General features: G+C 42.7%; 1 protein-coding gene across 1 annotated transcript in view; it reads left to right on the top strand.

Annotated features, from left to right (window-relative positions):
* antxr2a (ANTXR cell adhesion molecule 2a) overlaps nt 1–13,444 on the top strand; it is an 82,897-nt gene extending 69,453 nt beyond the window's left edge. Inside the window, exon 17 of the mRNA XM_075467243.1 lies at nt 10,974–13,444. Coding sequence (XP_075323358.1) covers nt 10,974–11,012 — 39 coding nt within the window. The 3' untranslated portion in view covers nt 11,013–13,444. The remainder of the gene's footprint in view (nt 1–10,973) is intronic.
* The last annotated feature ends 956 nt before the right edge of the window (nt 13,445–14,400 follow it).

The raw sequence follows: 14,400 nt of genomic DNA, 5'->3' as shown, positions 1-14,400 counted from the left end.
CTCCCCCTACAGGCTTGGAGGTAATGTACGGTTAAGACACTGTCGTAAATCTCTTTCTCTTCCTTGCTTCATCAGTCAACGTCTTCTTCTGTTTCTTCGGTGCCTCTGCCATGATGATCGTGCTGACAATGTTGCGCTAGCTTAGCCTTATACCTGGGAGCGTGAGAGGGGTCTATTTGTATTTGCGGTAGGTGTGCCAGAAAGCAAGTCGAAGTACTTCCACTCAGCTCCCGGGCCGGTCCAGCAAAGCTACATAGCGCAGTTATTCCAACTCAGACCCCCGAAGGTCATAGGAGAAAGGCCAATCGTAATACTAAAACTCATTCTAGCCGCACAATTTTTTTCAAGCTGTTATTTCAAGGTAGAAATGTTACATAGTATTGCTTTAAAAGAACAGCATAAAGCAGCATAAAAACAAGCAATTTAAAGAGAAAACACAGTTAAAAGCAATGAAAGAAGAGGGGAAAAAGAAAAATATAAACTCAACCATAAGCATACGGAAAGAGAAATGTTTTTAACCTGGATTTAAAAGTGCTCACAGTTGGGGCTGATTTTAGTTCTGCTGGTAGTTTGTTCCAGTTGTGTGCAGCATAACAACTAAAAGCTGCTTCACCGGGTACGGTTTGAACTCTGGGCTCCACTATCTGACCTGAGTCTGCAGATCTCAGAGCTCTACTGGGTTTATACTCTACCAGCATGTCATTCATGTATTCTGGACCTAAACCATTCCGTGATTTGTAGACGAGTAGCAGAACTTTAAAATCTATTCTGTATCTGACCGGGAGCCGATATAAAGACCTGAGAACCGGGGTGATGTGATCTGATCTCTTTGTTCTGGTTAAAACTCGGGCTGCAGCGTTCTGAAGTTTAGCAGTACTTGCTTGGAAGAGTGTTTTTGGGAATGCATGATGCAACAAATGTTAAGAGCAGCAGCATGTGGGCATCTGATGGAAATGGAGGGAACGTTATTGGTCTAAATGAAAGTCGCTTCACAGCTCGTAAAACGGGCTATCTGCTGGCTCACTCAGAGGAGCAGGGGAAGGTGCAGTCTATAAACTGGCTCTTCCTTGACAGGCGGTGCTTCAGTCAGTCCATTAGCTGTAAACCCAGTTGTTTGAGTGGAGTGGGTTGGCTTGGAACGGAGGCCTGTCTAAATCACTTCAACACATATAAGCAAAGAACAATCTCTCCTCTGTCTGAACCTGCTGGCGCTGCTCCACGCTGATCCTCCCACGGTCTCCCTCTCCTATGATTATTTTATCATTTTAAATACTTTATGCCGCATTGCCGTGGCACTGGCCCCACAAGAGCAGAGTGGCGCGTTGGCCATACAGTACATTCACACTACAGTTATTTGGACGGCGCTCCGGTGTGGCTCTGTCCCGGTCCCTCGGTTGGATTCTGCTCGTCCATTAGTGCCATCTGTGCCTTCATGCGCCGTCTGTGAGGGCCCCGTTGACGCCAAAACGATTGGCATTTCTCTGGAACAACCAGAGGGACCGTGCCCAGAGCTTTTAGCTGCCAATGATGTGCACTTACTCTGACAAAACCAGAGAGGGTGGGAGGGGGTGGAAGCAAGCAGGAGGCCCAGGCAGGAAACAGCTGCACCTACAGTCCTTCTGCTTCCATTTTAAAGCTATAGCTGCCATATTACCCTGAAACAACACGGATACTCAAGCAAAAGCTGTTTTAGGGTTTACATTTCAGACATGTCGCTGGTATTATTGTACATAATGACAAATTGCATTAGTGAACGGGAAACACAGTAGAACTTGCTGACCAACCCTTCATGCTCATCATGATAAAGTTCAGCCTGAGTTCCTGGTTAATAACAATGGGTGTCACTCACAGCCCTCACATTCAGACCAGTTTCTTCAGTATTTTCAGATTGCCTGTAGTTCATTCAAACAATACAAGTACAACCGTGAAGAATTGGTGTGTCTGAACTTCAGCTTTCAGGAGGAAACTGAGAGTAAACCTGGGTGATAGAGCCATGATTCTAAACTGTAAGGCTGTTAATAAAGACAGACTGCAATGATTTCCAAACCGTTTAGAAACAGCATATCAAAGGCCAAAATGGACTAATGTTGTTTTAAAAAAGTCTTTAAGTTTGATTGCAACAGTCTGTTTCATCAAAGTTAAGACAGGAGCTGCAAAAAAATAGAAAGGCTAAAAACAAGCTAACGAGCACCTAGTATACCTGATTAAGTAGCAGCACCTCAGTGACGAGGCTTTTAATGAAAAGAGCTGCCTCTTATATGGGGATGTGTTCTGTGACTGAAAGACAAGTAGTTTAAACATTCAGAAATGGAAGAAATGTTCAAATATGCAGAGAATCAGAAGAGATCTCTGTATGCACAAGACAAAGCAGGAAAGCTAAACTGAATGGCAGTTTTGAGGCCCTCAGGCAGCACTGCTCTATCTGCTCTGTCAATGCACAGAAATTACATCCAAAAAAAGCTTTAGCCCTTTCTGGGACTGGGATTGTTCAACATGGGCCAAGTTGAAGTGGAACTTGTTCTGTGGTCATTAAAAATAGATTCTATCTCTGTGAAATAACAGACACGGTCTTGCTTAATTCAGCATAACAAACCTACATTCTGAGTGTGTTGCAACTGCATGACTTCATCGTAAAAGACTTCATCTGCTAAACTGACCTGCCGGCTGCACAGGTTTTTCAACCCACTGAAAACATTTGGAGCATTTTAATACGAAAACTACGACAAATTAGTTCTCACCGTGTTGAGCTGCTGAAATCCTTTGATTCATTTGATTTTAAACCTACACTTTTGTTTCTCTGCGGTCAAACACTTGTGGTGTGTGAAGAGAAGACTTGATGTGGTCAAAAACAACTTTTTGAAGTTGTTGCTGCAAATTAACTCCCAATGTTTGTTCTTTTTGCTGCATTAAAACCACTGAACCTGCTCCTGAATTGCACAGTTTTGAAGTCTCCTTCGAATAGTAGCTGAGCCAGTGGAGCTGTAGATGTAAGAAATACTGAAACAGATTTTTGTGACACTGAATCAGGTCACTAGAAGATGAGTGCTAGCAGAGAGTCCAACATTTTCCTGTTTGTTTTGGCAGGAACGGAGTTAGAAGCTCAGTCCTGTAAGTGCTTAGAGTGTGAGGAATGTGAATAAAGACATTCAGGCAGAATTTTCTGCCTGTAAGGAGGTAGATCTGATGTGTTGACATTCAATATTCAGGATAAGTCTCTGCTAGAAAATGAGGAGTTATTTCACAGTTCAGACCAAAGGATGACTGATTGTCTTGAACTGTCATTAGGAAACATATTAAGGATTTCATCATTATTCTTGCTGGGGTTCTGGAGTCACAGATTTTGAGCTCTTGTGGAATGAGGCTAAATTTAAGATATCACGAAGCACCTTTTTCCATTCATCTGACGGCACCTGCATTTGAACTGCTGCAGATGGACTATCAGACACTCACATTATAGTTAATTTAATCTGCAATCTGCTTTTCAGAGAAATTCAACAGACTGTGCTGTTAAAAAATGAAAATAACAGCCACTGTCCAACCTGTCCCGCGCCATTATTTAATGGCTTTACTTACCATCATCGGGTTGAGAGCCTGTTTACTCACAGCACGGGGCCCAAATGAATGGAAACATCTCTCTGCAGCTACATCTTTTCCTCTCCGTCTGATACACGACACAGACACAATGCACACAGAGTTCTTGTTCAACAAGCTGAAACATGTCGAAAAGTGATATTTTTCACACAAGCAGTTATTATCAGCTGGTATGGGCGTGGGGCATGTTGCTCTAGGAACACTCTGTGCCCAAAGTTGATGTATCGTCTTGTTTGAAAGACAAATGTACAGCAGCTTTCTGACACTGTTGTAGGGATGGGAATTGATAAGATTTTTACGATTCCAATTCCATTTTCGATTCTGCTTAACGATTCGGTTCTTTATCGGTTCCCTTATCGATTCTCATTTGGAGAAAAAGGACAACAAACCGCTCGATTAGCATCAACTTTGTTTAGTTAAGAAGTAACACGAGTCATGACCTTACAAACCCAACAACAGTGAGGTCCACATTCATCTATCCTGGCCTGGGTAATTTAACTCTTCCCTGCTCTGGTGAAAGGAGAAGCTGGAGGTAGACGTGAACTGGGGGTAGTACCACCAGCCTCTGGCTCTGAGCCAGTCAGGCTCTGTCTCTCATGATTTCATCTAAATGTAATGCCTGAGAAGGCATTCATTTAACCTTAACCCTTACTAAGTGTTAGTTAGTTAGTTAGTTAGTTAGTTACCCACAGTGTTAGCCGAGGACATGCTAACGTTGCTAACGTTGCTGGGTTCATATTCACCAACGTTAATCCGGAGCAGATCGAAAACGCAACATTCATTCATAGTTATTGTATGTTGGTAGTATTTCCTCCCTTTGGTGAAATATTCACTTTGCAATTTGCCCTGTTGTCGTCTTTTTTAGGGATGTGTAATCAAACTTTCGAGCGTTTTTACCGCTTGGGCGCCATGTTTACTGTTGCCTGCTGGCTGAGCTGGACTCGCTACGCAACGTTGCGTGGTGACGTCATTCGCGCCCACTGGAATCGATAAGGGAATCGTTTGCAAAATCGCCAAACGATTCCAAGGAATTGAAACACTGGGAACCGGTTCTCAACAAGAATCGGTTCTCGATTCCCATCCCTACACTGTTGTCAATATGACTGAATACTATCGCTTTAACAGTCTGATGAAGCCATTAAATTTGTATCTCACGTTTGAGGTTCAAGGTTCAATGATCTGAGGTGGGCTCCTGAATCCAAATGAAGAAAAAACATTCTTATACGACAACACTTAATAGAAGACTTGAGCATCATCCAAAGAGTATTTTTTCTGCTCGTTATAAAAGAGGTTCACTGGTCTGCACGGACCTCGAACCTCATCCGGCACCTTTTGGAATGAGATGAAGCAGAAACGGTGAGCAGTGTTGGATCTCACTGATGTACTCGTGGCAAAGTGGCAGTAAATTCCTTCAACCAGGCTCCAGATACACTGAAACCAGAGAAGTGATAGCTGTTGAAGAAGTGCACAGATTCACAGTATACGGGTGTGATATATACAGATGGAAAGTTGTCTCTGGTTTCGATATGGGGGGAAAAAAGCATGTCTTGCGTTCCAGCATTTTCTTGCTAAACTTCACAGTAGTGAAGAGAGTAGCTTTTTTTTTTCTCCTCAAACGTACCTTATGCGCTTGTATAATCTTTATTCATCTCTTTACAATCCGTAGAAATGCCCGAGTTGTCAGCGAGCATCATGTATTTGGCCGAGTCTCAGGTGGCTCTGATTTCCCAGCAGGCCAGATGGCAGCGCTGTGTGGGCAGCACGTGTGTGGGGACGAGGGGCTGTGAGAAGAGGGCCAGAAGCCTCGTGGAGGGACGATTGCTCACACTCTGGCTCTCTCCTCTGTACCCGTGCAGCTGTGCTTCTAACTCCAACTTGAACTTTTAATGTGTTCAATATGTGGCTTAGGACACTGAGTAAAACAGAACACATGTCTGGTGGCTGAGGCCTGACAGGCAGGGACTCGAAGGAGAGGATGACACTGTGTGGAGTTGTTGTTTTTTTAACTTGTCAAAGTCTTCTGCTTCCAATCAGACTGCAGGATTCCTCATACTTTTGGTGGGTAAATACATTCTCTTACCCACTTCTTACCTCTGGGATCGGCTCCGGCCTGCTCTGATCCTGAACAGGTCAGTTGAATTATAAGCTTTGGGAGCAAAAAAAGCTTATTTTTCCTCACTGTGCAATTTCATACAAACTGATTTGTATCAAGTTACTCTAAAACATAACTCAAGATTCGAAGATGTGCAATTTACGTTTTGTCGTTGAAAACTTAAACAGATTACTTTTAGTTTGGAAAGTCCTCCAGTTATTAGTTTGAATGTATCCAAATGCCTAAAAACACTGAGAGAGCTTCTGGATTTGTCCTGCAAGCAGCTTCCTGCGTTCAGGTGATGCAGTCGTGCTTCTTCAGCCTCTTTTCAGACATCAGATGTGTAACATTAACTGAGCCGTTAATGTTGGTCACGGCTTCATTCACACACGCACACCCCGTGAAAGCAACAACCTGCATGCAGTATTTGCAATGTGCCTGAAATGGATACCACATCAAGTAGGTCTGTTGTGGAAGGTTTTATTTCTGTGCCTGTTCAGGTAGAAACGGAACAACCCAATGCACCACGGTTAATGGAACAGAAAGTGGAGCATTATTCAGTATTGCTATTCAGCTCGATAACATTTTGTCAAAACAACAAACAAGTGTTGGAATAATGAGTGATGAGTTTTGCAGTTGCCCTGTTGTTGTTGGATTAAGTAAACCCTAGATTAACTAAGCTACTGTATGGGCTGCAAAGCTCCAATGTGGAGAAAAAAAAAGCGTCTCTGCTCTGGTAATAAAGTCTTTCAAAGCCCGTAGCTTATCACTGCAAAATAAGCATCTTGCAACTGGATTACAACTCTCATGCTTGCAAGTGTTTTCACACTATAGTCCAGATGGGAGATTCACTCCGGAAACCTAAATGGAGTCTTCTTTCATGTGACTTTTTTTTGTTTGTTTTTCATATTGTAAATGTGACAAACTTTACAATCAATTAATGCACAAAGCCAATACAAACATTCGGAAAAGAGCTAATACACCATCATCTGTGATTATTTCCTGGAGTTTTCTCTCCCAAAACTCTGGAGGACTCATCGCAAACTTCTTCTGAGTTAATAAGCACGAGTCGGAGATGCAAATTCAATCACTGATTTGGTGAATAAAAGGAGGGGAAATGTGCACATTAAATCACTGAGGGGTGTAACTTGTGGGTCATTATGTCGATTGGTCGGTCGGTGAGTGTATTGTCTGATTTTAAAGGAAATTGATAGTTTGAAGATGATCAGATTAGATTTTTTTTCACACAAAGACTCAGAAACAAAATGAAGAATGAAGTCATTGGCTCGCTCAAAGCTTCTCTGGTGCTTCAAGGTTTGTCAGTAACGGGGACTGTTCACTGTAAATAGTTTCCTGGATGCCTGAGTGACTGTATGCAGATGCACACGGTTGAAACCGGGCAGCTGTTTTTGGAAGTGTACACACTGTAAAGGTTGTGTCATATCGTTTCAAAAAGTTTGCGCAAACCTTTATTGACTCGAGTCATCTTTTCCCCAGTCCTGGCGTGAGGTCAGGAAATGGAAAATTGGCAGATTCACTGTAAATACAAGGATGTGGAACTGTGGGCATTGCTCTGAGCAGTGTGTTATGAGGCGTGGAGCCACACATCCAGGAGTTTACCCACCACTTATAATAATAAAGATCAGCATCAACTCGGAAGTCAGAATTTCCAGGTTCCCAGTATGTAGGAAAATCAGCTGGAATCCGGTGTTGGATTTCAGACTCGGAAAGTTGGAGGAACCGACATTCAATTCTGATTTTATTTCTCTTAATATCACGACTATCCATGCCAGTATATCAAGGCAGAGCAGAGCATGATGGGTTGTTTGTATTGGTATTAATAGCAGTTTTGGTTATTTAGCACAACAACAAGCAAGCTAACGGATGCAGCAGAAGTAGTTTGATTTCACAAACGTTATGTTTGTATGAATCGAGGCAAAGACATTCCTCAGTAAATCCACCATCCTCTCCCCAGGAACTTCCCAAGCTGTACCCCTCTGTGTTTGAGATCCTGTAAAATACGATAGAAAAAGCTTCTTTTAGTCACCACTGTCATGTCCCTGAAGCTCACAGTCCCTTTCCACAGAGATGTTCAGGGAGCAGCAGCTCCGGGGAACTCGAGCCGCTCAGGGTGTGAATACTGCGAGAGAATCAAAATCACACATGCACATAATTCACTTCTGGATCTCTCCCTCAAGTTCCAAGCCAACCGTCCAAGTGACAAACACGTCTGAGGACGGCAGACACGTGGACCTCGGCAGCTCCTGTCTCAGCACGCTGCGAGAGCCTGCAAACCTGACCTCAGTGTAGGCGGCAGAAGCTACTCAAGAAGTTTCAGCTTCTGAGACCAATATCACTACTTAAAGTAAAACTGGGAGTAAATGAACTTTAACTTTTAAAGTATAAGCAAAGAATTAATGAGAAAATGAATGGACATCTTTAATAACTCATCATCTAAAGTTACAGCAGCGTCCTTTTTTTTTTTCATTTTGTCATTTTTAAGCTGTGTTTTTGACACTACAATGAATAGTTTGTAATCTAAGGAAGTAATCTATTAAAAATTAAAGTCCCAAGAATTATTTGTTGCAAAGGTTATTACTATTTCTACCTCCGTTGGACACTTATCTGCTTCCGGCGCCATGTTAGACATCATGGATGCCGTTCTAATCAGTTTAATTTGATATCAGCGTTCATATATTTCCATTTACTTCAGCAGGAAGCCAGTGGAGTGTTTATAATGAACCTTATTAATCACAGTCTTCATTTGGAGGTGATGCCTTCCTCTGACCCCCCCCCCCTTTCCCTCCTCTTGTCGCTCAACCTCTCCATCTCTCCACCTGACTCATCCACCCGTCTGCCTGCAGAAATGCTCCCGTCCGTCTGATGAGTTTTCGCCGGCGTGCCATGTTGACATATTCAGACTATTGTTCCGCCGCTCCGGGTGGCACAGGTGGGGCTCCGTCTCTCCAACATGGCCCAGTTACAAGGCGGCGCTCCCTGCCAAGTCAGGCCCCATTCATCCGGGAACAGGGGAGCTGGAATGGTTTTGACCGTATTGTGCTGCACCTGCTTCGCCCTCACACCAGATACCCCTGCTTCGCCTGCCATACTGCCACCACAGAGAGCACTTCTTCCCTCCCGGAGCCCCCGCCTTCATAAAACCCGTAAAATCCACTGAACTTAGCCGCTCTGATGGCCGCAGCCAAAACAGCATCTGATGTGCCTTATTTGTTGACTGTGTGAGATTAGTTGCAGAGGGTACACGTCGAGGGGCTTACCATGCAGAGATGGAGCGGAGCACCCTCCCCTCCACCAAACACCCACCAGCCTTGCCAAATAATGGGAAATGGAAGATTCTCCAGCTTGTCTAAAGCCCTCGTCACAGTCGGTCCATGCACAATTCTGCTCCCGAGCCAGACTGTAGAGCAGATACTGTATGAGCTCCTGCACCAGAGGAGCTGGCTGTGTTGACTTCCACATTCAGCCGGCAGCTCAGGCGCCAACATACTGGTCATTCTTGTCCATAATACCTCAGTGGGAAACGTCTTCCCCTGAACTGTGTGTGCAAGAATGTGCTTTTGTCTTCAGAGAGTGAATGAAGCAGGTGTGCAGTGCAAGTGTTTTCAAATCAAGTCTGTGGCCTGCTCCACCTTTTTAGTGACCTGAAGATCTGAAACCACCATTAGAATCGAAATCTTTTTTTTTTCTTTTCCACATCAGCATGAGCTGCTTATCACATAGATTTTTGTCAACCAACAGTTGTTGAATTTATTTGACAAATCAGCTTTTTCAGTGTTTTCTCTGCCGATATTAAATAAAAACCTGTTCTTACAAAGAACCGAACCTGAGCTGGTTTTAGATTTTGAATTTCAGAAAGGGCTAATGCCACTTGACTCTTTGTCTCCTAAAGAACCTTATTATGTCATAGTTTGAAATATACTCGTCAGATAAGACATCCTGTGCCTGAATAATATAGGGCCAGAAAATTCCCCCATTCTCGGGAGAGGAAACGTAAGCATTGAGATTCCTGAGCAAGCTCTTTGACTTGTTTAAACACACAAACTTGAGGGGTAAGGCCTGAATTTAAATAAAGTTTTTTCTCCAGCTAAAGTTAAGCACTCAGGCACTTGATGGAATTAGGTTTCCAGCAGAGATGTGCCTGTTTGACCTTCTTGCGTTCAGTCTTATCAGCTGGCAGATGAGGCTCACACACGGAGAGGTTTGTACAGAGACATAACTTTAAGACAGTTTATGTTGTGGGGCTTTGCACCCATTCCAGACTGTGTTTGTTACATCAGAAGTGCAAGGAAACACTGTTAAACTGTGAAAAAGATGTTCTGTCTGATAGATCAACATGGATATACATGATGGAAGTGAAACATGTGGGAAGTTTAGCGTGGTGATTTGTGGGAATTCGCCCTTTAAATGTCCTCTCTGTTGCACTTGAGCAGGTCCAGTCCTCAGATTTGATACATTAGCTGCTTACTGCTCTTAAAATTTCACAATAAGACAAAGGACACTGGTATCCATGGATATAGATAGGAAGTTGAATAAAGCACCTTCTTGATGGTGAAGCAGGTCACAGTGAGCAGAGCGGGACACTGAAAGAGGAGGTTGTGTGTTTGTGGGTGTGTTGGAGGCCGACGGGCTGCTGAGGATTCGCTGTGCGAGAGCTCCCTCTTGGTGCCAGTCGGCCTACTGTTTGTGGACAGGCTGCTGCTGCTGCTAAGACAGGCTCACACACACACACACACACACACACACACACACAGCACAAGCTGGGAAAGTTGAATATTTAACCAAGAGCTCTTGTGTTTTATCTGAGAGGTGATATTTTCAGAAATGAAGTGAAGGATCAGAGGTGCTGCTGCAAGCTGAACAGAGTGATTGACAAATAATTTGACTCTGAAGAATTTTAGTGGAATTGTTTCTTTTTCCAATAAAAAGTTTAAATACGTTCATGTTAACTCGATTAGTTATCGATTAGTTATGCTGTTTTCTTGGTTTCCTCTTTTTAAAATGTTAATATATATATTTATATATGTGTGTGTGTGTGTTTGTGTCTTTTTTTTCTCTCTTTAGAATTGATCTACTTCTTCCTATTTTTTATTAAAAATATATTTTTTATTTTATTATTAAATAGCTAAATATGAAATCATGCAAAAGAGTAATCTCACTAAAATGTTTTTATCATTATTTATCAAGCTTTATTAGGATAATAAAACCAGTTCAAAATTAAGTGCTGCTTTAGTCTAAAGGCTCTCTCTGTGTGTGTTTGTCTCATTTTCAGGGCCGGTGTATTAATTTCAACCGTGTGCAGCATCAGTAAAGGAGAAGAAGGACTGAAAGAAAACGAATGTGAGCTGATCGCTGTGGACGAGAGAGGAACTTCAGGTCTTTTTTTTAAGAAGCGTAATCCTGCAGCTAAAACCACTATCTGTTCACTTGGCTTTCCACTTTGTGCACAAAGTTTCTCCTCTTGTTCTCCATCCTGTGACCTTATAAAGCTTACAGAGAGTAATGTTATTCTTCTAATGTTCAACTATTAAGTTATTTACTGCCAATTTTTTTTTGTTTGTTTGTTTTGTAAAAAACACGGGAGCTTGGCGCCCCAGAACACAGCGCTCAGAATCGGTTAGCTTCTCATGCGCACCAAAGGCTTAACATATTCTGACCATATTGTGCCTTCTGTGAAAAACCTAATTTCATGGACACAGACGGAAGCTATCTTTGAAAGGGAAAAAAAAAAAAAAATGGGAAAAGGGGGCTGTTTGCTTTTGGCGTAGAAGTCGGAATAATCCCAGTGGGCCTCGCAAGTGCAGAAGTCCATTGCCTTTTGGCAACGTCTCATCACGACTCCTCTCCAACTTCAGCAGCGCTGGATGCCTGGCGGCTGCCCTTTGACTAGCTTCTCCTGTCATTTTATCACTGAGAAGTGTACACGCATGACAAATTGTAGACAGGATGCCCCAAGGTATTGGAAGGAACCACGACTTTGCCCTTTAGTTTGGTTTTTTCTTTTTTTTTGAGACACCTTCCTTTCATTATGCACTTGGGACAAGGAAATTAATAGAGCGTTATCCGACCGCAGGACAGCCTCCTGACCACGACGATCTCCAACTATGTTTGAGGGATTGATGCCTTCAAGACCTTGACATGGCGCTTGGTGTTTTTTGCCCCTGTTTTCCGTGCAGTCTGTTCTCTGCTCACTAAGGCGTAGCACATCATAGCCGATAAACAAGCCTATCAGTTAAGACTTAAGATATAGATACAGCTGTACTCCCCAGCGCCCTCCGAGGGATCTCACTCTGCGTCACAACTCACTAGTTCCCTCCGCACCAGAATATCGAAGTTTAATTAGAATAATTAAAGGCAACAGCAAGCAGCAGCCTGTGAAGACTTGGCTGTCTGTTTTTTATGCCTTTTGACTTTGAATGACCTATTATTGCATTACTCACAGGAAAAAAAGAGGACACTGCTCTGCCGTGACGGTGCAACATGCCCAAAACGCAAACCCAAAGCAACGGATGCGACGGACGGATAAGTATTGTTCATTTCCAGAAATTAAATCCCCCCCTCCGTCCACCCCAACTCCCTCTTCCCAAAAAGCACTGAATATATATTTATATATATTGTGGACTTCTCAAGCGCGCTGTCATGACGCCAATCCCAAATGATGTTAGTGTGAGCGGAAACACTGTGGGGGAGGAAAGGGGGCAGCAGCTGAAGAAAAAGGCTCGAATGATCCAGTCACTTTGGATACCGTACTTCAGATGCAAAATGGATATTCGAGTCGAAACCTGACAAAGCGTGCCGGCTTTGACGGGAAGCGGTATAGACAATGACCAGTGGCTGGGTCAGTGGGATGTCTCTGTGCAAGCAGGGAAGCTTATCAAATGACACTAAAAATAAGTTCAACAACCATCAAGTTTGAGGGGGAATGGGTCTGCGTCTCACATTCGGAGGGCGCGAGAGTGCGCGAGACGTGCGGCGAGCAACTCACGGGTCTAATTATTCCTTTGTTTCCTCGCCGTCACCATTGCAGAAACATGAAAAAAAATTCCAAATCAAATCCTCGGGGTACGCTGGTATTTCTGTCCGCCTTAAACGCTTTCAGCCTCTTGCATAATTTTGCAGGTTGACATTTAACATGTCGTCGGGCTCTTTCTGGATAAAATTTTAGCACTTGGATCTTGTTTTCTTAATCGTACAACCAAGAGCATGGGGATGCTATTAACCTGAACTAATGAGCTATTTACATAGCAGTCGCAGCACAACTCAACCCTCTGCGTCTTCTCCGTTCATTATTACGCAGCACGGAAGTCATTTTTTATTGATCGACGTTTAAAAAAGATTTGTGTGTGCCTTTCTGTAAATGAATGCCACTGATAAAAAATTGTTTTCTGTATTTTTCCACTTTTATTAGTTTAAGGACAACTTTAAGTTGAACATTTTTGCCAGATTCTCGCCTCAGTTTAATTTTGCATGCACTTTTTTCTGCTTTCCATGCCTGTCAACTCATTCGATGTACAAAAGCTTTGATTTCTGGTTCATTATCTTTAAGATTGTGGCTTTTTGTATTCACGTAGCACCTTAAAGTCCAGGTTTGAGTCACACAAAGCTGCACGTGTGTGAGTTCCAAACAGACGCCAGAAAGCATATTTTCTGGGTTTTACACTGTTTTTATATATGCAGTCAATTTCTATAATTGTTTTAACTTTGTATTATGTTTTGTCAAATATACAAACAACAAAAAGCAAACTGTGCCATGTGTTTTTTTTTTGTGTGTGTGAGTGCCTGTTTTTAACACGTGTGTGTGCTGGTAGGGGTGGACATGCTAAAGGCCATCTTTAATTGGGCCCTTACAGATTTATAGGGCCCGACAGGGAACGTGATTATACGGTGTGTGTGTGGACAGAACAGTGGACAGTGTGTAGCCTCTCCCCCTGTGAAGTCAGTTACCGGAGGCAGCACATAGACTCACAAACACACAGACACAGACACACAAAAAAAAAAAAAAACCCTCCGAGGTCTTAAACGCCCTAAAAATGAGGTCTTGCATTTAGTAAAAAATATGCGCCCGCACACCTTCTGCTTTGTCCACATTTGCATGCTGTGACAAAATGCCTGCTGAGGTGTGTGTCCATATTAAATAAGTGACCCTTTTGCCATACTAGATGGACGTGTTCACCAAAAACCTGCTTTTCTTCTTCTCGTTATTTAGCAAAATAAGGCTTTTTAGTATTTCAGGGCACTCGGTGTCAAATGATCTTGTGTGGTTCAGACACTCACATCTGTGTGTTGCAGTAAAGTCGTGTGAAGATGTAACTGAGAATATTCCACACACACAAAACTCAAAATGTGGCTTCTGCTCACATTTTTATCTGATCTGAACTCGACTGAAGGTACATGAATATGTACTGAAATGCGCTTTTTCTTAAATAAGAATAAAGGAATTTAGGAAAAGTTTACATTTAAACAAACACGTTCCTGTCTACATTTCGATTATTATTGAATTTTATCGTTAAACATCGACTTGCTCACTGTTTTCACCTGTTATTACATTGTAATACAAAATACACAAAAATAAGGACAAAAATTAAGCTCCGAGGGGTGGAGAAATTTTTCTCCATCGGGCAGTACGTGAGTCCCATAAGGATCCCAACTAATGGAGAAGTAACTGATTCCATGTGGGGAATTCTTTCATTAGTGTGTCA

This window comes from Odontesthes bonariensis, chromosome 6, assembly GCF_027942865.1.
Source record: "Odontesthes bonariensis isolate fOdoBon6 chromosome 6, fOdoBon6.hap1, whole genome shotgun sequence".
NCBI classification, from domain to species: Eukaryota; Metazoa; Chordata; class Actinopteri; order Atheriniformes; family Atherinopsidae; genus Odontesthes; species Odontesthes bonariensis.
This window is presented reverse-complemented; position numbering and strand designations above follow the sequence as displayed.